Genomic DNA, 21,120 nt, shown 5'->3' with positions numbered 1-21,120 from the left:
TACTTTAATGTAAATAATTAGAATGAAACTAACAGTATGATACCTCCTCATGTGAAATAAAAGTATATATTTTCCATGAATATAAATATGAATGAATGCAAAAAGTTTTTTTAATGGTCTGAAGGATTAACATTAATAATTACCTCTGGAGAATGAGGGAAGAAGATCAGTATCAGAGATAGTTGTCAAAGGAAAGTTCAGCTTCATTTATAATGTTCTAAATTTTATAGGAAAAGTGACTATTATGTTAATATTAAAATTAATTTCTTGAGTAAGTAAAGACAACTGAAAGTATGTTTAAAGAGTCCAATTTCCTAGGTTCTCAGTTTTCACATTCTAATTTTCCTAGACTGCAGACTTTGACAAACTGAATACTGTGTTTGTGAATTCCTTATTGGTTGTAGAGGCAACAGGAAACCCTGAACTTGAACCCCATCATACAAAAAGGAGACAGAAGTGGAAAAAAGAATCAGAGCTTCCAGCAATACTTGGAATGCTTTTGTCGTATAATGACGACAGTTGGGACAGAAATTTCACTATTGAAATAGATGGAATATAAATAATGTTATAGCCAAAATATTAACTGTCTCTAGGGAATAAAACCAAAATTTGATGATTTTAAAAATGTTTTTATTAACTGTAGAAAGATCTCCAATTAACAGAGGATAAATCACAGAGAGGAAACCACCATAAAAATTTCTGGTTGCACTAAAGTATAAATCCTTGCTTTCTCTTCCAAGATGGCCCTTAGCTCAGCCCAAAGAAAACTCAATAAAATGATGCTGCTTCATCATTTCTAGCCATCTTTTCTCTGTAAGAAGACTCCATCGCCACTAGTATACACACACTCCTGATAGCACAGAGCCTCCCCCAGTGGCTTGCATTACAAAATAAGGAGGTAGAAAATGTTAGCCCTGCATATCTCTCCAGGTTTCACTGTAGGAAAAATAAAATAAAATATTTTTCAACCTTCCTATAAGAATCCCTGCAAGGAAAGAAAGAAATAGCCACAATTAAACTTTTTAGATGTATTTGTTCTCTGATTTGTTCCCTGAATAAATTGGATTAAAGGCAGGATTTCAAGAATTAAAATATAAGGCTTAGCAACTCTCATTATTTATCATGAAGGCAGTGAGCACATTCTCAGCACAGTCTTCAGGACAAACGTGGGGAGACCTACCTAGAAAACCCTTTCTTTTGAAAGATGGAATCCATAATCTATTTAAATAACCAGCGTTCACCCTCTCTCCTCACCACAAACTGCATCCTATCCTCATCCCAGGCTCCTATATTATGAGGATAGCTGGAGGTAGTTGAGATGCTCTAAAAGGGTACAGAAGCCAATGAAGAAACTAGCACTGAGTATATACCTTAACAGTCATCCTCTCACTCTTCCAGTATTTACTATTTAAAATCCTTCCTAATACCCAACTTCCTATAGATCCTGACTAATCATAACTCCCACTGAGCCCCACCACTATCACCAAGTTACTCTCTTACAACAACCTATGCTCCTCCTCACAGCACTTAACTCAAGGCTAAAGCAATTACTATGGGTGAATATGTATTCAAAATCTTCACCTCTCCAAACACTACCAAGGCATACCTAGCACCTACCCAGGGTCTCCCACAAATTAAATGCTCAGTAATTAGTTGTTGAATAAGTGGCTGGACAGAAGGATGGGTGGATGAATGGAAAGATGGATGGATGGATGTGTGGATGGACAGATGGATGAACGGACATATGTGCATGTATACTCTTTTCAGTAATATCCTAGTCTTCTCTTTTGACTTGCTCATCAGCTCATCCCAATCTCAACAGCTATACCAAATACCATCAACCACTGTACTGGGCTGATGTCTAAAGAGCCCCATTCCTGGCAATGGGCTGGTTAAGGAATTCCAAGATTCTCTCAGTATAAAGAAAGAGTTGGTTATATTCCATCATAGCCTGACTTGGGATGACAGCAAGGAGCAAGGAACATAGCTGGGCCTCCAGAGGCCAGGCAAAGCCAAGGACTTTGGCAGAAGCTGATGGCCAAGGCCAAGAAGGAAAAGAGGGGCTGAGGAGGTTCTCAACCCAAAGACTCCTCTCGTGGGGCCATGATGAGTCATAACCCCACCCCACTCCCACAGCAGAGACTTACTTCCCTTAGGGGAAAAAGGGAGGGATGAATTACCTTGAACTGGCAAAATGGTATATATCCACTATAGAGAGGAAAACTGTCTTCAGAGCCCAACTAAGTTACATAGTCTCTCAACTTTATACTCACCGTGTATGTAGAATCCATACTTCAGGCATGTGGTAGATTGGATTATGTATCCCAACAAGCACGTATTCTTAATCTTAATCAGCATTCCTGTGGGTGTGAACCCATTGTAAATAGGACTTCTCAAAGATGTTGTTTTTAGTTAGATTGTGGCCCACCTGAATGAGGATGGGTCTTAATCTGGATTACAGAAAGCCTCATAAAGAACCAAATGCCAAAAGTTAACGGAAACCAACAGAGTAGATTCGAGAAAGGAAAGGTCATCACCATGTGACGGGAGGCAAAGATGCAAGCCAAGGCAGCCTAAGGATCTGGCAGCCAGTACTAGAATGCTAGTTTTCAGGGAGAAAGCATGGTCCCGTCAACACCTTGATTTAATTTCTGGCCTCTGAAACCATGAGCCAATAAATTCCCATTGTTTAAGACAACCCACTGTATAGTATTTGTGATAGCAGCTCAGGCAAAGTAAGACAAGAAGTTCACCAAAAAGAGCTATGTGTCTGCTAAATACCTGAAGAAAATGATACATGAGCGAGAAAGTATCAGAAATAAATTCACCAGCCACTGTTTCAGGTTCGCTAAATTAGAGTCCCAGAAAGTTCAGTTCTCCAGCGAAGTGACTTCACTAAGGTACAGTTTAATATATTTCAGCCTTTAGGGGTAAATATTATAAGAAAGTATAATAAAAAGAATCAAAGGCTATCAAAGGCATAGTCCTTTAAGTTACATAAACACACTTATATTTGTTTTGAAGGACTTGCCCCAAATTGGGTAGGGCAAACTGTGTGTTCTGTGTACATGAGCGTTGGGGGAGAGGGAGCGCATTAACTTACAGCACAGGTGGGACTGCACAGGTGGGAGCAAGTTGATCTACTGCACATGGGAGTGGAGGGGGCACTGGTAACAAGCACCTGGTCCATTTACTACCCATTAATTAATGACCCTGATCGATTCCTGCTTTCTAATCCACATCTTCATCTGCTGATTCCAACCATGGACCTTGGAAATCCTCTGGGAAGAACAATTTGACCTCTGGCACTGCTATTTTGTGTGTAGGTGTGGGTGTGGGGGATGTCCACTCACTTATTCATCATCATGGAGTCACTGTTTTGTGCTTTTAAGATGGTGAAAATATTTGGTTGCCAGTGACTTATTTCTAGCACTCTTGTGGACTGATATCTTTGCTACATTTTTTACTCACATTTTAATAGGATTTAGAGAAGCAAAAGATGTGTTATGGGTTGAGTTGTGTCTCCCCCAAAAGATATGTTCAAATCCTAACACCTACTTCCATGAATTTGACCTTATTTGGAAATAGGGCTTTTGAAGATCTGATTAATTAAGATGAAACCAAACTGGATCAGTGTGAACCTAATTCAGTATGGCTGGATCCTTACAAGAAGTGGGGAGGAGAGACAGACAGCGACTACAGAGAAAAATGCTACAAATGAGGCAGAGATTGGAGTGGTCTCTGCCAAGAATTTCCAGCCATTGACAGAAATCAAGAGAGAGGCATGGGGTAGATTCTTCCCTACAGACATCAGAGAGAGCATGGCCCTGCCAACACCTTGATTTTAGGCTCCAGCCTCCAAACTATGAGACAATAAATTTCTCTTGTTTTAATGCATCCTAGTTTGTGAAACTTTGTTACAGAGGCCCTGGGAAATTAAGATAAGATGTAAAACAGAAGTATTCAATCCAGTAAACTGAGTCAAAACCCCAATCATATTTTAATACACCATTTTCACATTGAGGACACTAAGGCTGAGATAGGGAAAGCAATTTTCATGAGGTCCTACATTTACAAATGTTCCAGACCCATTCTGCTAGCTTGTATGTGACACATGCATTCATAAATCCCTCCCATGGTTTACAACTGAGAATAGAAAATGATCTCTCCAAAATGAATGTCTTTTTGTGCTGATCTGAGTCTGGGGTGGACCCCAGGAGAGCCATGCCCTTTGATCCTCACTCAATATTGCTGGGTGGGAGCATTTTGATTGTTTCCATGAAGATGTGACCCACCCAATTGTGGGTGATAACTTTTGATTAGATGATTTCCATGGAAATGTGTCTCCACCCACTGAAGGTAGAGTTGCTTGCTGGAATCCTTTAAAAGAGGAAACATTTTGGAGAGAGCCCCTTTTGGTAGAGCCACATAAAAGCCAGCAGATGCCACCATGTTCACCATGTGTCTTTCCAGCTGACAGAGAAACGTTGAACGTTGTCGGCCTTCTTGAACCAATGTATCTTTCCCCGGATGCCTTAAATTGGACATGTCTATAGAGTTATTTTAAGTGGGACATTTTCTCAGCCTTAGAACTGTAAACTAGCAGCTCATTAAATTCCCCTTTTTAAAAACCATTCCATTTCTGGTATATTGCATTCCGGCAGCTAGCAAACTAGAACACTTTTTAAAAAATTTTTATTGTATAACATATATATCATATACAAAGCAAAGAAAGGAAAAAGCAATAGTTTTCAAAGTACTCTTCAACAAGTAGTTACAGGACAGATTCCAGAGTTTGTCATGGGCTACCATACCATCATCTCAGATTTTTCCTTCTAGCTGTTGCAGAACATCGGAGGCTAGAATGAATAAATATTTTTTTTTAACTATCAAATAGATTTTTTTCTTTTTCATGAAAAATAACATATATACAAAAAATCAATAAATTTCAAAGCACAGCACAACAATTAGTTGTAGTATGAATTTCAGAGCTTGATATGGGTTACAATTCCACAATTTTATGTTTTTACTTCTAGCTGCTCTAAGATACTGAAAACTAAAAGGAATATAATATAATGATTCAGCAATCATACTAGTTTGTTAAACCCTACCTTCTCTGTATAACTCCACCATCACCTTTGATCTTTTTATCCCACTCTTCAGGGGTATTAGGGTATGGCCATTCTAATTTTTTCATGTAGGAAGGGGCTGTCAATAATATGGGGTAGAAGATGGAACTAGCTGATGTTCTGGAAAGGCTGGCCCCTCTATATTTCAGGAAATGTCCATCATTTTTAACTTGAAAGTTCAATTTTCTTTGTTTCATATGTTGTCAGAAACATTCAATTTGGCATAATGGTTTTGCCACTTTCCTGTATATCCAACTCTTCCACCAAATGCTTCTAATCATCTCTCTTTCTTTTAACTGTTTTATTATAAACTTTATCAAATTATTTTAGAAGTTATAATTAGTTTGTTAATATTTCTTAGAAAATTTGGCTGGAAGTGAACCAGAAAGCATGAAAAAAAAAACAGAGCTAAAGAAATGAAGAAATGTGGTCAAGATAACCAAGTCATTTCAGAGTCAATAATACCCAGGTCTCTTGATTCCCAGGTTAATATTCTTTCAGGTCAGTAAATATTTACTCAATGAATGAATAAATTGATGACTGAATGATTTTTCTTTACAGGTGCCTATAACAGAAAGAATCTATTCCCTTCATGTACTATCAGCTTTCCTACCAGTTTACCCTCAAACCAACACACAGTAAAATCCACCCCTGGCCCCCCACCAACTTTATCCCTGCAAAACCTCTTCTCTGAACCTTCCTTATTCATGACCTCAAGAACCACCTGTGTGCTCAAGATATACTGATTGAGCAGAAGGCGGGCAAATGGCAACTTAATGAAGTGTGGAATTTAGTTTGTCCTCCAGAGCAGCATGTAAATAACCAGGAATGTATGGAACAACTGCTGAGGGGGACATTAGTGACTGGACATACAGCATACACCAGTATGGACCAGGTGGAATGGCTGAGACCCCGCACAGAACTGCAAGACCCCCAAGCTGCAGAGGCAGGTTTCCCTCCCCCATGGGCACAGCAGGCTGCTTCCCCAAAGAGAAAGGAAACAGACTTAACTAGTAGCAAGGGTATAGTTCAACTAAGCTCCAATTGCAGACTTAATTAACAAATTCTGACTACTGAAAACAGGCCCCCAGCACAGATAAACCTGGAATAAGCACTAAAAGAACCAGGATTTTTTGTCCCAGCAGAGAGGGGGCAGGGCTGATGGGAAAAATAATTTTTTAACAGGGGATTTTTGAGTTGGACATCACAAAATACTGTAAAAGGTTTGGACCTCAAGAAAAGGGGCATATAGAGCCTGGGGATACATAGAGCCATGGACCAACTCAAGCTCTAGATTTGCAAACCCAGGGAGCAAGGGTCCAGCTCTGACAAGACTTTTGCTTCTTTTTTACTCCTTTAACAGCTCATTAGGTAAAACTGGAAGCACTCTCAGGCTCCAGTACTGCCCCAAGCAAGGGCAGAACTAAGGCACATCTGAGAGACAGAGTAACTAGTCAGGTGAAAAGAGTGAATTCCCTAAAGGGCTTATCTTCCCCCAAGAAATGGGGTATAGGGTCCAGCTCAAGTAGAAACCCTTCTTCAGGGAATTCAGGCCTCTGAAGGCTGGAAAACAGAATCAACCAAAGCCCCTCTACAACTGCAGCTTCTGTTCAGTCAGAACCCTGGCAGGGAGAGTCTGCTGAAATTAAAGACACCACGTCACTTTATGCTGGTGGACACTGCAGGCCAACAAGCACCACATGTTGGATGGGATAAGAAAAGCACAGAGTCTAGAGGCTTCATAGGAAAGTCTGCCAACCTGCTGGGTTTTACCCTCAGGGAAAACTGAAGCTGACTACTCTCTCCTTCTCAGACATGGGCCTGTCTGGTGTGGGAAAATCTGAGTGGGGTCTATAATATCTGAGGAGTCCCACCTCAAAAAGAAGGCTCCATATAGACAGGGCAAGAAACAGAAAAAAAAGAACTAAAAAATTCTAATCAGTTAAACAGAACCTATGCTAGTGGTCTAGAACAAGATAAAGTGAATATCAAAGAACAGATAGAGAACAAAATCATCCAGCAAGAAAACCCAAGGTAAAAGAGTGAAAACAACCTCCAGAATAAACTAATTAAGGAAATCAAATGGCTAGATGCCAGCAAAATAATAGAGTCACACTAGGAAAATCGAAGATATGGCCCAGTCAAAGGAACAAGCCAACACTCCAATTAGTAGTTGGAGCAACTAATTTGGAATGTTCAAACAGACATGGAAAATCTCATCAAAAATCAAATCAACAAGTTTAGGGAGGACATAAAGAAGACATTGAGCAAGCAGAAAGAAGAACTCAAAAGTTTGAAAAACAAATCATAGAAGCTTTGGGAATGAAAGACACAATAGAAGAGATGAAAAAATAATGGAAACTTACATCAATAGGATTCAAGAGGCAGAAGAAATGATTAGTGACTAGAAAGCTGGACATCTGAAATCCAACACACAAAAGAAAACATAGAGAAAAGAATGGGAAAATATGAGCACGGTTTCAGGGAATTGAATGTCAACATGAAGCACATGAATATAGGTGTTATGGGTGTCCCAGAAGAAAAAGAAAAGGGAGTAGAAAGATTAATGGAGGAAACAATAACTGAAAATTCCCCATCTTTTATGAAAGACATAAAATTACAAATCCAAGAAATGCAGGATACCCCAAACAGAATAGATCCAAATAGACATACTCCAAGATACTTACTAATCAGATTGTCGAATGTTAAAGCAAAGACAGAATTTTGAAAGCAGCAAGAGAAAAGCAAGTCATCACATACAAGGGAAGCTTGATAAGACCATGTTTGGATTTCTCAGCAGACAGAGGTTAGAAGTCAGTGGAATGATATATTAAAGATTCTAAAAGAGAAAAACTGCCAACCAAGAATTCTATATCAGGCAAAATAGTCCTTCAAAATTGAGGAGGGGATTAAAATATTTTCAGACAAACAATCACCAAGAGAATTTGAGACTAAGATACTGGCTGTACAAGAAATACTAAAAGGAGCATTGCAATCAGATAGGAAAAGACAGGAGAGAGGAGTCTGGAGAATAGGATAGAAATGAAGACTAACAGTAAAAGTAAAAAGAGAAAAAAATTATTAGATATGACATGTAAAATCCATAAGATAAAATGGTAGAAGAAAGTACTGCCTTTATAGTAATAACATTAAATGTTAATGGATTAAACTGCCCAATCAAAAGACATAGACTGTCAGAATGGACTTAAAAAACAAGACCCATCTATATGCTATCTCCAGGAGACTCAGTTTAGACCCAAGGACAAAAATTGGTTGAAAGTGAAAGGTTGGGAAAAGATATTTCATTTAAACAACAACCAGAAAAGAATAGGGGTAGCTATATGAATATCCAACAAATTAGACTTCAGATATAAAACAATTAAAAGAGACAAATAAGGATAGTATATATTAATAAAAGGACAATCCAACAAGAAGTCATAACAATCATAAATGTTTATGCACCAACCCAGAGTGCTCCAAAATACATGAGACAAACAGGGACAGCACTGAAGGGAGAAGTAGCCACATTTACCATAATAGTTGGAGACTTAAATTCCCTGATCTCATCAATGGATAGAACATCTAGACAGAGGATCAAAAAGGAAACAGAGATTTTTTAATAATACAATAAATGAACTAGACTTAACAGACATTTACAGAACATTACACCCCCAACAGAAGGATACACATTTTTTCTCAAGTACTCATGGATCTCTCAAAGATAGACCTAGGTAACAAAGCAAGCCTCAATAAATTTAAAAAATTGAAATTATACAACACACTTTCTCAGATCATAATGAAATGAAATTAGAAATCCATAAAAGGCAGAGGGCCAGAAAGTTCACAAATATGTGGAGGCCAAACAACACGCTCTTAAACAACCAATAGAACAAGGAAGAAATTACAAGAGAAATCAGTAAATATCTTGAGGCAAATGAAAATGAAATTGCAACATATCAAAATTTATGTGATACAGCAAAGGCAGTGTTGAGAGGGAAATTTATTGCCTTAAATGCCAATATTAATAAGAAGAAAGAGCAAAAATCAAGGAAGTAACTGTTCACTTGGAAGAACTAGAGAAAAAAACAACAAACTAACTCGAAACTAAACAAAAGTAAAGAAATAAAGATTAGAGCAGAAATAATGACATTGAAAGTATGTAAATCAAGAAAATCAACAAAAACAGAAGTTGTTTCTTTGAGAAAATCAATAAAATTGATGGACCCTTAGCTAGGTTCCATCAAAAAGAGAGAGGATGCAAATAAATAAAATCAGAAATGGAAGGGGAGACATAACCACTGACACCACAGAAATAAAAAGAGGTAATGAGAGGATACTATGAGCAATTACATGCTAATAAACTAGAAACATAGATGAAAGGGACAACTTACTAGAAAGGCATAAACAACCAATATTAACTCAAGAAGAAACAGACAATCTCAACAAACCAATCACAAGTAAAGAGATTGAATCAGCCATCAAGAAGCTCCCAAAAAAGAAAAGTCCAGGACCAAATGGTTTCACATGTGAATTCTACCAAGCATTCAAGAAAGAATTAGTACAAACCCTGTTTGAACTCTACAAAAAAACTGAAGAGGAGGGAAAGCTACCCAATTCATTTCTGTGATGTGAACATCACCCTAATACCAAAGCCAGGCAAAGATACCAAAAGAAAAGAAAATTACGAACCAATCTCTTTAGTGAATATAGATTTAAAATTCCTCAACAAAATACTTGCAAATTGAATCCAGCAGCCCATTAAAATAATTATACTCCATAAAACCAAGTGGGATTTATTCCAGGTATACAAGGTGCTTCAACACAAGAAAATCAATTAATGTAATACACCACATAAATAAATCAAAGCAGAAACCACATAATCATCTCAATTGATGAAGAAGAGACATTTGATGAAATTCAACATCCTTTCCTGATGAAGACACTCCAAAGGACAGGAATAGAAGGGAACTTCCTCAAGATGATAAAGAGAATATATGAAAAACCCACAGGTAACATCATCCTCAGTGAGGTAAAAACTGAAAGCTTTCCCTCTAAGATAAGGAACAAGACAAGAGTGCCCAGTATCACCATTGTTATTCAACGTTTGTTGGAAGTTCTACCCAGGGTAATTGGACAAGAAAAAGAAATAAAATGCATCCAAATTGGAATGAAAGAAGTAAAACTCGCACTGTTTGCAGATGACATGATACTATATTTCAAAAGTCCTGAGAAATCTACAGCAAAGTTACTAGAGCAAATAAATGAGTACAGCAAAGTGGCAGGGTACAAGATCAACACCCCAAAATCAGTAGTGTTTCTATACACTAGTGATAAGCAATTTGAGGTGCAAATCAAGAAAAAGATTCCATTCATAATAGCAATCAAAAGAGTCAAGTATTTAGGAATAAATTTAACTAAGGATACAAATGACCTATACACAGAAAGCTACAAGAAATTGCTAAAAGAAATCATGGAAGACCTAAATAAATGGAAAGGCATACGATGTTCATGGATTGGAAGACTAAATATAGTTAAGATGTCAATTCTACCCAAACTGATTATACATTCAATGCAATACCATTAAAATCTGAACAACTCACTTTGCAGAAATACAAAAACCAGTAACCAAAATTTTTTGGAAGTGAAGCATGCCCTGAACAGCTAAAAATATCTTGAGAAAGAAAAATGAAACAGAAGGTCTCACACTACCTATCTTTAAGGCATATTATGGAGCTACAGAATGGTAAGAGTATAAAGATAGATATACTGACCAATGAAATCAAATTGAGTGATCAGAAATAGATAATTGATCTTTGATAAGGAGGTCAAGCCAACCCATCAGGGACGGAGCAGTCGCTTCATTAAATGGTGTTTGGAGAACTGGATAACCATATGCGACAGAGTGAAAGAGGATTCATATTTCACTCCTTATAGAAAAATTAACCCATGATGGATCAAAGATCTAAACACTAGAGCTAAGACCATAAAACTTTTAAGAAAATGTAGGGAAATATTTTATAAATCTTGTAATAGGAGGTGGTTTCCTAAAACTTACACACAAAGGCATGAGCATTGAAAAAAGAAAGAGACAAATGGGATCTCCTCAAAATTAAACACTTTTGTGCATCAAAGAACTTTGTTAGGAAAGTAAAAAGGCAGTCTACACAATGGGAGACAATATTTGGAAACCCCAATCAGATAAGCATTTAGTAACTATATAAAGAGATTCTTTAACTCAACAACAAAAAGACAAACAACCCAATTAAAAGATGGGCACAAGACATGAACAGACACTTCTCAGAAGAGGAAATACAAATGGATAAAAGGCACATGAAAAGATGCTCAACTTCACTGACTATTAGGGAAATGCAAGTCAAAACCACGATGAGACATCATCTCACACCCACTAGAATGGTCATTATAAAAGAAAAGAAAATGACAAATACTGGAGAGGATGTGGATAAAGAGGCACACTTATCCACTGTCGGTGGGAATGTAAAATGGTATAACTGCTATTCACAGGAAGCCAAGTATAGAATTGCCATATGATCCAGCAATCCTATTACTAGGTATACATTCAGAGGAACTGAAGACAAGTACACAAATGGACATTTGCACACCAATGATTATAGCAGCATTATTTACAATTGCCAAGAGATTAAAACAGCCCAATTTCCATTAACAGACAAGTAGCTAAACAAGATGTGGTATATGCATATGCTGGAATATTGCACAGCTGTAAGAATAAAGTCATGAAGCATATAACAACGTGGATGAACCTTGAGGACTTTATGCTGAGTGAAATTAGTCAGAAACAAAAAGTCAAATACTGTATGGTCTCACTAATATGAACTAGCATTAATGAGTGAAATTTGAGAGTTGAAGAACACAGGTTATTGGAGATAAAAATAGGGTAGAGATTGGGTAATTGGTGCTGAAGGAATACAGCTTGTGCAACAGAACTGAATGTAAAAATTCAGAAATGGACAGCACAATACTACCTGATTGTAGCACAATAGTATAAATACACTGAATGAAGCTGAACATGAGTATGATTGCGGGAGAAGAGCTGAGGGCACGTGTGAAACCAAAAGGAAAGATAGAGGATAAAGACTGAGATGGTATAACTTAGTAATGCTTAAAGTGGATAAAAATGGTGATGAAATGTACAAATATTAAAACATTTTTGTATGAGGGAGAACAAATGAACGTCAACATCGCAAGGTGTTGAAAATGGTTAGTATACAGGAAAAAGTACAATCAATGCAAGCTATGGTCTATAGTCAACAGTAACGTTGTAATATGCTTCCACGTTGGCATTATGCCAAAACTAAATGTCAACAAGTGGCAGGCATGGAGGAGGCGTCTGGATTTTTTGTGGAAGAAAAGGAAATGTCTTCATATAGATTATGGTGCAAAAACACGTCTATCTACTTAGGACGGAATGTATAATGTGCAAATAAAATTGTTTAAAAATGAACAGAGAGAAACAAGTGCTAGAGGAAATATGGAGAAAGAGATATACCTATTCACTGTTGGTAGGGAAGCTTAGAGGTGCAGCCCCTTGGAGGGCAGCGTAGTGGTTCCACAGGAGGCCAGGGGTGGGGTTGCTATATGATCCGGAAACCCCATTGCTCAGTATATACCTAGAGGAACGGAGTGTGGGGACACGAATGGACATTTGCACAGTGGTGTTTATGGTGTCAGTTTTACTGATTTAAAATGGATGGAGAAGGCCTAAGGGTACAATGATTGAGGAATGGAAGGAGAAACTATGGTGTATACATACAATGGACTATTGAACGGGCCACAAGAAGGAATGAAGTTATGAGTCATGCAACCAGATGAGTGAACCTTAAGGACTGTATATTGAATGAAATGACCAAAACAAAAATATTATCATACCTCACCCATATGGACTAATTATAATGTACAAAACTCAGTGAACTGAAGTTGCACACATGGGTTATCAGGTTGGGGCCTATTGTAAGGGGTCCTAGATTGTAAGCTTTTACAGCAGTCACATATATTTAGGAGTTGTAACTGTTATTTCTAAATTCTGAGATACTGAGCTGTTTGTATATAACCTAGTTGTGCCCAGAAATGTCAGGTATTTATGTGACACCTGTGACTCAGAGTTACAGTTCTGAAGCTATGAAAGTCAACATTACCCCATGCAGCAACTGTTAAAAAAGTTGAAAAAGTGATCAGACTTCGACTGGAGATATGAATGAAGCTGATCTGGATAGGACTAAGATAAATCAGAACACAGGGTAAAGGATGCTATAGTCCATATTTGAAAACCTCAACTTCTGTGTGAGACTGAAGGAAGAGTTGTTTATTTGGTGCAAAATTTATATTTTGAATAGTGCATTATGTAATTTAACTTACATGGTCAGTTTAGTTGAACAACATAAGTACATGGGATCTTAAATAGGGTGTGAGATCTTATTGGTTTGTACAGTTTAGTGTGATGCCCCAATATATCCCAGAGTAACTTGGGCAAAGAATATAAAATTATTTGCAAAGTCCCCTTGGGGGACAGGAGAGAAAGGCATAAATATTCAACTTCACCATTTGGAGAATTCCTGATATTCTCGCAAGCAGTGGGGACAACAAAATTAATAAGCCAAGCCCTTGATCTTGGGGTTTGCCCTTATGGAACTTATTCCTGCAAAAGAAAAGCAAAGCCTACTTATAATTATGCCTAAGACTCACCTCCAGTGAACCTCTTTTGTGGCTCAGATGTAGCCTCTCTCTCTCTAAGACAATTTGGCAGGTGAATTCACTGCCCTTCCCCTCTATGTGGGACATGACTCCCAGGGGTGTAAATCTCCCTGACAACGTGGGACAGAAATCCTGAGTAACACCAGGACCTGGCATCATGGGATTGAGAAAGCCCTCCTGACCAAAAGGGGGAAGAGAGAAATGAGACAAAATAAAGGTTCAGTGGCTGGGACATTTCAAACAGAGTCAAGAGGTTATCCTGGAGGTTATTCTCATGCATTATATAGATATCCCTTTTTAGTTTATGGCATATTGGTGTGGCTGAGGAAAGTACCTGAAACTGTTGAGCTGTGTTCCAGTATCCTTAATTCTTGGGGATGATAGTATAAAGATGTAACTTTTACAATTTGACTGTGTGATTGTGAAAACTTTGTTCCTGGTGCTCCTTTTATCCAGGTTATGGACAGATGAGTAAAAAAAAAAAAAAAAATATATATATATATATATATATGGACAAAAAATAATTTAATAATAGGGGGAATAAAGGGTAAATATTAGGTAGATTGAAATGCTGGTTGTCAATGAGAGGGGAGGGGTAAGGGATATGGCATGTATGAGTTTTTTCTCTTTTCTTTTCATTTCCTTTTCTGTAGTGATGCCAATGTTCTAAAAATGATCACGGTGATGAATATACAACCATGAGATAATGTGAGCCATTGATTTTACATCATGAATGGAATGCACATGTGTGAAGATTTCTCAATAAAAATATTTTTAACAAAAGAGTCACCCATGTGCCAATAATCCTCAAATATATGATGTTCCCCAGACAAAATTTCTCTTAGCAACTGTGTATGGGATGTGCCATGGGTATTGCACAGGCACCTCACACTCAACACATCTAACACTAAGCTCATGCTATTGCCCCCAAACCTGCTCTTTCTCCAGAGTCCTCCATCTCGGTAAATGGCTGTACCTCAGTTCCAGAGTAAAGCATGAGTCATACTCTACATTCTCCCTCTCCTCTCCCCAGTTTCAATGTATCTGTCTTGTTATTCTCGATCCTAAATAATTCTTCAATCTCAATCTCCTCCACGGCCACCATCCCAAGTCTAGACTGCCGCAATAGCCTCCTAACAGTCTCCATGGCGTCATCATTCCCATTCTCACCTCCCCAAGAGCCCCAAGTCCATTTCCCATACCATGGCCAGAGTGGTCCTTCTTAAAATGCAGAACTTATTCTTAGTCGTGGAATTCTCCAGGGGCTGCCCTTTGCCCAGAGATAAAACCCAAACTTCTGTGAGGTCCTATATGATCTAACCCCTGCCGACCTCACCAGCCTCATTCCCCACATCTATTACCTCACTGCCCCTCCAGTAACCCTCCCACCATGCTGGCCTTCCATGGTTGCTTGAACATACCTTACTTCTTTCCATTGCACAGAATTCACACAGGCTTCCTACTTTGTGGAGAAACTTCTCCCAGCATTTCCCAACCCTAATCCCTATTCACCTTCCAAAGCTCAGCTCCAATTTCAGAAGATTGCCCCAACCACCAAGTTAGGAGATGCTGTTGGTTTCTTACCTGGCTTTACCTCCCTCTGGGAAGTGACACACAAAGCACACAGTCTTCTTGAGACCCTCTTTTCTTGTCTCAGGACCACTGGTCTCTCCTAAATACCTCTTACTTATCTGGCTCTCCCTCTCAGTCCTTCCAACAACCCGCCTTCCTTTCCACACTCCTTAACTGTGTGTTCCCTGGGGCTCTGCCCTCAGTCCCCTTTCCTCATCACTCAATACACCATCATTGCCCTACTTCATGCCCTCCTATGATTTCAACCACTTCCAGAGTCTGATGGCTCCGAAATCTGCATCTCTCACTGGAAAGTCCTATTTCCAACTGTCTACTGAATATCACCTACATGTCCTGCTGGCACTCAAAGTCAACATCACCTCCCCAGTACCACTACTGCCCCAAGAACTTCAGCAAAGCTTCCCAGCCCCACTCCCACCACTGCATGGTCCACTAAAGTGCCCTGTGCATTATATTCTCTGGCAGTATTTCCATCTAGATCCTTATCCGAGTCAAATCTACTCCACTCACGCTTGCCTTCTTCCTTTTTCCAAATTTGCATGTATGTCATTCGTTACTGACTTAACTAAAGTATAAGGTCAATAAAGTTAGAAACAGTGCTTTCTGCCTTTTAACCCCATTTGCTGTCAAGCACATAATTGAAAATGTTGATCTAACAGAAAAGTTACAAGAACAACCCAATGAATTCAAGAGTATCCTTCACCAAAAATGGTGATTATTTTGCCATGTTTGATTCTTCTCCTTTCTCTACTTCATATTACAATTATTATTGCTGAATCATTTGTAATATGCAGACATTATAGCCTTTTATTCCTAAATACCTCAGCACGTATCTCCTAAGAACAAGGACATTCCTTGTCCTTATCAAACTCAAGAAATTTAATGCCTTATTATTTGCCAATTAGCCCAAAAGTATTCCTTAGAGCAACTATAAATGCATTGCATTTAGCTGTCAGTTACCTTTAAATCTATTTAATCTGGGACCATTTCTCAGCCTTTCTTTATCTTCTATAACATCAATAATGAAATAAACTGGCATGAGATTTCTGGTGTGCTGCATGGAAAAGGATACACATGACTCACACAGAAGTGGCAAAAGTGACAAAAATGACTAATCTGCATCTGATCATGAGAAAACATCGAACATAACCAAATTAAGTGATGTTCTATAAACCAGCTGAACTGTCCTCCTTTTAAACACATCCACCTCCTTCCCACCAAAGGGCCTTCAGTTGCTCTTGCTGTTCTAAGAATACTTTCTCAATATCATTCACGACTGTGCTCATGATTCACTAGCACAAATCGTTTCCTTAGAGCTTTTGAAGCTGTTCCTACCCACTCCACCCAAAGTGGCCTCTACCCTTCACCCCATTCAATTTCTCTCCTGTTATCCTGTTTTATATTCTTTCCAAAGCATTTACCACCACATGAAATTCTCTTGTTTAGCTAGTTATTTAGCTTTTTTTTTTTTGCTTATTTCTTCCACTAGAATATGACTATTATGAGAGTGGGACTTTATATAAAATAGTGCCTGCTTTAGAATATGCATCCATTTCATAGTTGCCATAAGGGAAAAATCTCTTCTCTGTGTTTTGGGTGCCTATCAGAATGTCAAATGGGCGAGTAAGACAATGTATGATTCCGTTAAGCACCTATTTATGGCTCATATTTCTGCCTAAGTTCTCAGTATTTTTTACTCTGAACATTCACAAGATTTCAACATCAAGACTTCCTTTTTGATATTCTCCACTACTATCCATTTTTTTTACTCTAAAGGAGAAGAGATGCAGGGGAATGTGATAAATATAGTGAGGTCTTAAAATGGTTCCCCTTTGCACTGGCACTGAGGTTAGGTTAGTCATAATGATGACTTCATTATGCTGGAAAATACATTTCTGTACAAAGTTAATGAGGAAGATTAAGGAAGGAAAGTGCAAGGGCAAATTCAGCTTGAAAAAGGTATTCATTTCAGATACCCAAAAATATAAGTTGGATATTTACTTTTAAAATTAATATTTTAAATATTTTATTCAAGCAATATCTAAACATGGACATATAGGAAACTTATTCGATGGCTGTGCTGGCACCAGTAAGCAAAATGGTGCAGGCTGTGGCCCACTTCGGTGATGCCTTTGAAATTCTCTGCCTTAGATCAAAGTAACTGAAGCCCCAATTTCAAAGGAAAAATTTGGAAGCAAAACAAAGGGGAAAAAAAAAAGGAAGCAAATAATTCCTGGCTCCAGCAAATGTTACTCCCTTTTTCAAATAAATTTTCTTTTTAAAAGTTGCCCTTGAAAATAAAGAAAAGTAAGTGTTTATAATTCATCAACTTAACTCAAGTACATACCTAGGAGCCTTCACTTATTGTTTGAAATATACTACACATTACATTTGGCAACACTAAGTAAATACACACATAATCTTGTAAAAATACGCAAAGAAACACTCGCTTTCTGTTTGTTGTTCAAAAAAGTTCTCTTCTACCTGTTCTTTGAATGCTTTATCCCAAGTTACTTTCTAAAGCCAGGTGATCAAAAAATAGTTACCAAGAGAAATTAATGTTGACCTAAACATTACTAAGAGACACCAATAGTTACCAACAGAAACTAAATGGGATGATAAAGTTGGATGTGTAAATGAATGAACTGATCCATTATATTTTTAAACCTTTTATTTTGAAATTTTAGACTTACAGAAAAGTTGGACAAATAAAACAGCGTTTCTGCATATCCTTTACCTACCTTTCTCTGTTAACAACTTACATTAACCAAGGCATATTTATTAAAACCAGGAAATTAATACTGTCACAGTAGTACTGCCTAAACTACAGACCTTATTCAGATTGCAACAGTTTTTCCTCTAACATGCTTTTTTTGGTCTAGGAACCAGTTTGGACTCCTACATGGAGATAGTTAACACATAACCTTAACGTCCCCTAGTTTGTGACTTCTCTTCATCTTTCCTGATTATTCATGACCTTGACATACTGTAAAGTACTGGCCAGTTCTTTCTTTTTTTTTACATGGGCAGGCACGGGGAATCAAACCCGGGTCCTCTGGCATCACAGGCAAGCATTCCTGCCTGCTGAGCCATTGTGGCCCGCCCTGGCCAGTTCTTTTGTAGAATGTTTTTCAAGGTGGATTTGTTTAATGTTTTCTTGTGATTAGGTTGCCATAATTTACTTTTGATATTATAAAGATAAAGGCTTTTTTCCCATTAAAGCTGGGGAGAGAGGGGGGAGAAACTAATATATTATCCAGTTCAATTCCTACCAATAGAGTGTACCTTCTAGGATATTGTCCATTTTATAATTTCGTGGTTTAAAGATGTTTATTCCCATGAGCAAAGGGAGTAAGTCATCTCTTAACCTTTACAGCCATATGCCAAATATTGTATTTTTTTCACTTAACCAAGTTGTTACATTTAGCTCTTTTAATAATGTTTGCCTGATCTATCAAATACTCACAGAGGTTTGTTTTAAAAAGAAGTCCTACTTTAGTTGTGAATCTATTTCACCCTACAGACTTTTGCTTCTGTCAAGTTTTGTTTTATGCATTTTGAGGCCATGTTATGAGGTGCGTACACATTTAAAATTGTTACAACTTCCTGATGAGTGGAAACTGTTATTATGTAGTGACTTTCTTTACCTCTAATAATTTTTTTTGCCTTAGAAGTATTTTATATAATATTAGTATAGCTAATCAGTTTCCCTTAGTTTGTTATTTGCCTGGTAAATCTTTTTATACACTTTTGCTTTCAACATATCCATATCCTTTAGTTTAGATACCTCTATCATAAACAGCATATATGTGGGTTTTTAAAATCCATGTGATGATTTGTGTCTTTTAATGGATCATTTATATTTAGTCCATATATATTTATTGTATTACTGATATATTTGTGTTTTCTTTTTTTCTGTTTTTCCTGTTTCTTTTTCTCCCTCTTCTGGCCTTTTTTTTGGAGGGGGGTAGTTATGTTTTATCCTTTATATAATAGCGACTCTTCTGACTTGAATTCATATGAAGACATGTTTTAGAATCAGATCCTTTCTTAAATTTGATTTTGACAAAATGGAGGCAGAGAGAGACAGAACACAGAACCAGAAGAGTTCTTTAAAAGGTACAAAGCATGAAATAAAAGAGAAAAGAGACTTGATCTTCATAATTACCCAGGACCAGCCCTTAACTGGTTGCTTTGAGCAACCTAGAGCTGTTGATAGACTGTACTGCTAGTTATATTTCCTTCTCATAACAACCCATCACACAGTTATTCTAATTCATCCGTTTTTACAAACAGTAAAGAAACTTGCCCAATGGTGATAACTACTGGATCCATAATTTTGATGTGGGGCCTCTAGATGTGTGAAAACAATGACATAAGCTGCCACAGGTTTATGTCCTTCCTTTCAGCCTCTAACTCCAAACCCAAGCATTTTCCACTAAACAATTGCTATAGTTTTTTGCTAACTGGTTTTACTACTTTATAATTCAGCAGTATTTTCCAGCTCCCAGACCTAATGACAAAGTTATATTGTCTTGCTCAAATTTATATTTGTAAATTTCTTCAAATCGCGTCTTCTTTCTCCCATGCTTGAGCTGTTCCACTTCAATTCACTTAATATTGCTCTTACTACTAGTCATATTTTTCTAGTCTTATTAAAGCTCAGTGGCATGGTTTGATTGTAGATATGATTATAGGTGGACCGAACTTATGAAAAGCTCAACACTAAATTAGATTCATGAAGTTAACCAGGGAATTACCATATGACTCAGCAATCCCATCTCTACCAGAAAAATCTGAAAGCAAGGATGGTGGTAGTGGTGTCAATCTGATACCAGATCCAGGGTTGGATGTTTAACCCAAACCAAGCCAGCAAGGATTTCGTGTGTGCACGCGTGTGCTTAGCATACCTGAGCCCTGAAAGTACCCAGTGTCAAAATGACTCCCGGGAGTAAATAAGCAAATAGATCCCAGGACAAGTAAGTTGTTAACGTTTCTTGAGTGACTGGCCACGAAAAGGCCAGCCACTTTATTCGGGGCTGGTATTTATCTTAACATATCAGATTTGGGAGAGAATGCTTTAGTAGCTAAGTACAGTAAGTTAAACGAAGGAATTATTTGCTCCTTAGAAAGGAGAGCAGGGAGGGGGGCTGCAGGACCAGGCACATTGTCTTTCAAATGTAATCAATTTAAGTGCTCAGAGAAGGAGCGTGCCTTCCCTAAAATTCGGACACCCTTTGCAAACTCATTTCCTGTTTCTAATTTCCTAAAACTAACCGCGGCTGACCGTTTTAGCCCACTTCCAACAGAGGGACATATCGGTTATAATTCTATCAACCTGTTCAAAAAGAAAAGTTTGCTTCTCCCTAGTCTAACAAGGGGCGCCCGTGCCCGCCCTGGAGGTCGTCTGCCCCTGGATCCGCCCGGGCCTTCGTGGGCCGAATCTGAACTTTCGGTGTTTAGCCGGAGGCAGCGGCCCACTCCCCGCGCGCGGCCGGCGCAGGAACTGTACCTCGGGCGAGGGCCGGCAGGCGCCGAGAGCAGCGTCGCGGGTCCCTCTGATGAGCCTGGAGCGGCAGGAGGAGCCCGAGTTGGAACAGGAGGAGCCCCCGCCGTCCCCGCTCATCCCGGCCGGGGCCCGCGGCGCTCGCACAGGCGCCTGCCGAGGCAC

General features: G+C 38.3%; 1 protein-coding gene across 1 annotated transcript in view; it reads right to left on the bottom strand.

The window, feature by feature from the left end:
* CCDC170 (coiled-coil domain containing 170) overlaps window positions 1–21,075 on the bottom strand; it is a 101,596-nt gene extending 80,521 nt beyond the window's left edge. Inside the window, exon 1 of the mRNA XM_077149283.1 lies at window positions 20,962–21,075. Within this exon, the coding sequence (XP_077005398.1) occupies window positions 20,962–21,075 (114 nt within the window). The remainder of the gene's footprint in view (window positions 1–20,961) is intronic.
* Between the last annotated feature and the right edge of the window lie 45 nt (window positions 21,076–21,120).

The sequence above is a fragment of the Tamandua tetradactyla genome, chromosome 2 (assembly GCF_023851605.1).
Source record: "Tamandua tetradactyla isolate mTamTet1 chromosome 2, mTamTet1.pri, whole genome shotgun sequence".
NCBI lineage: Eukaryota > Metazoa > Chordata > Mammalia > Pilosa > Myrmecophagidae > Tamandua > Tamandua tetradactyla.
The sequence above is the reverse complement of the archived record's forward strand: the minus strand, read 5'-3'. Positions and strand labels throughout refer to the sequence as shown.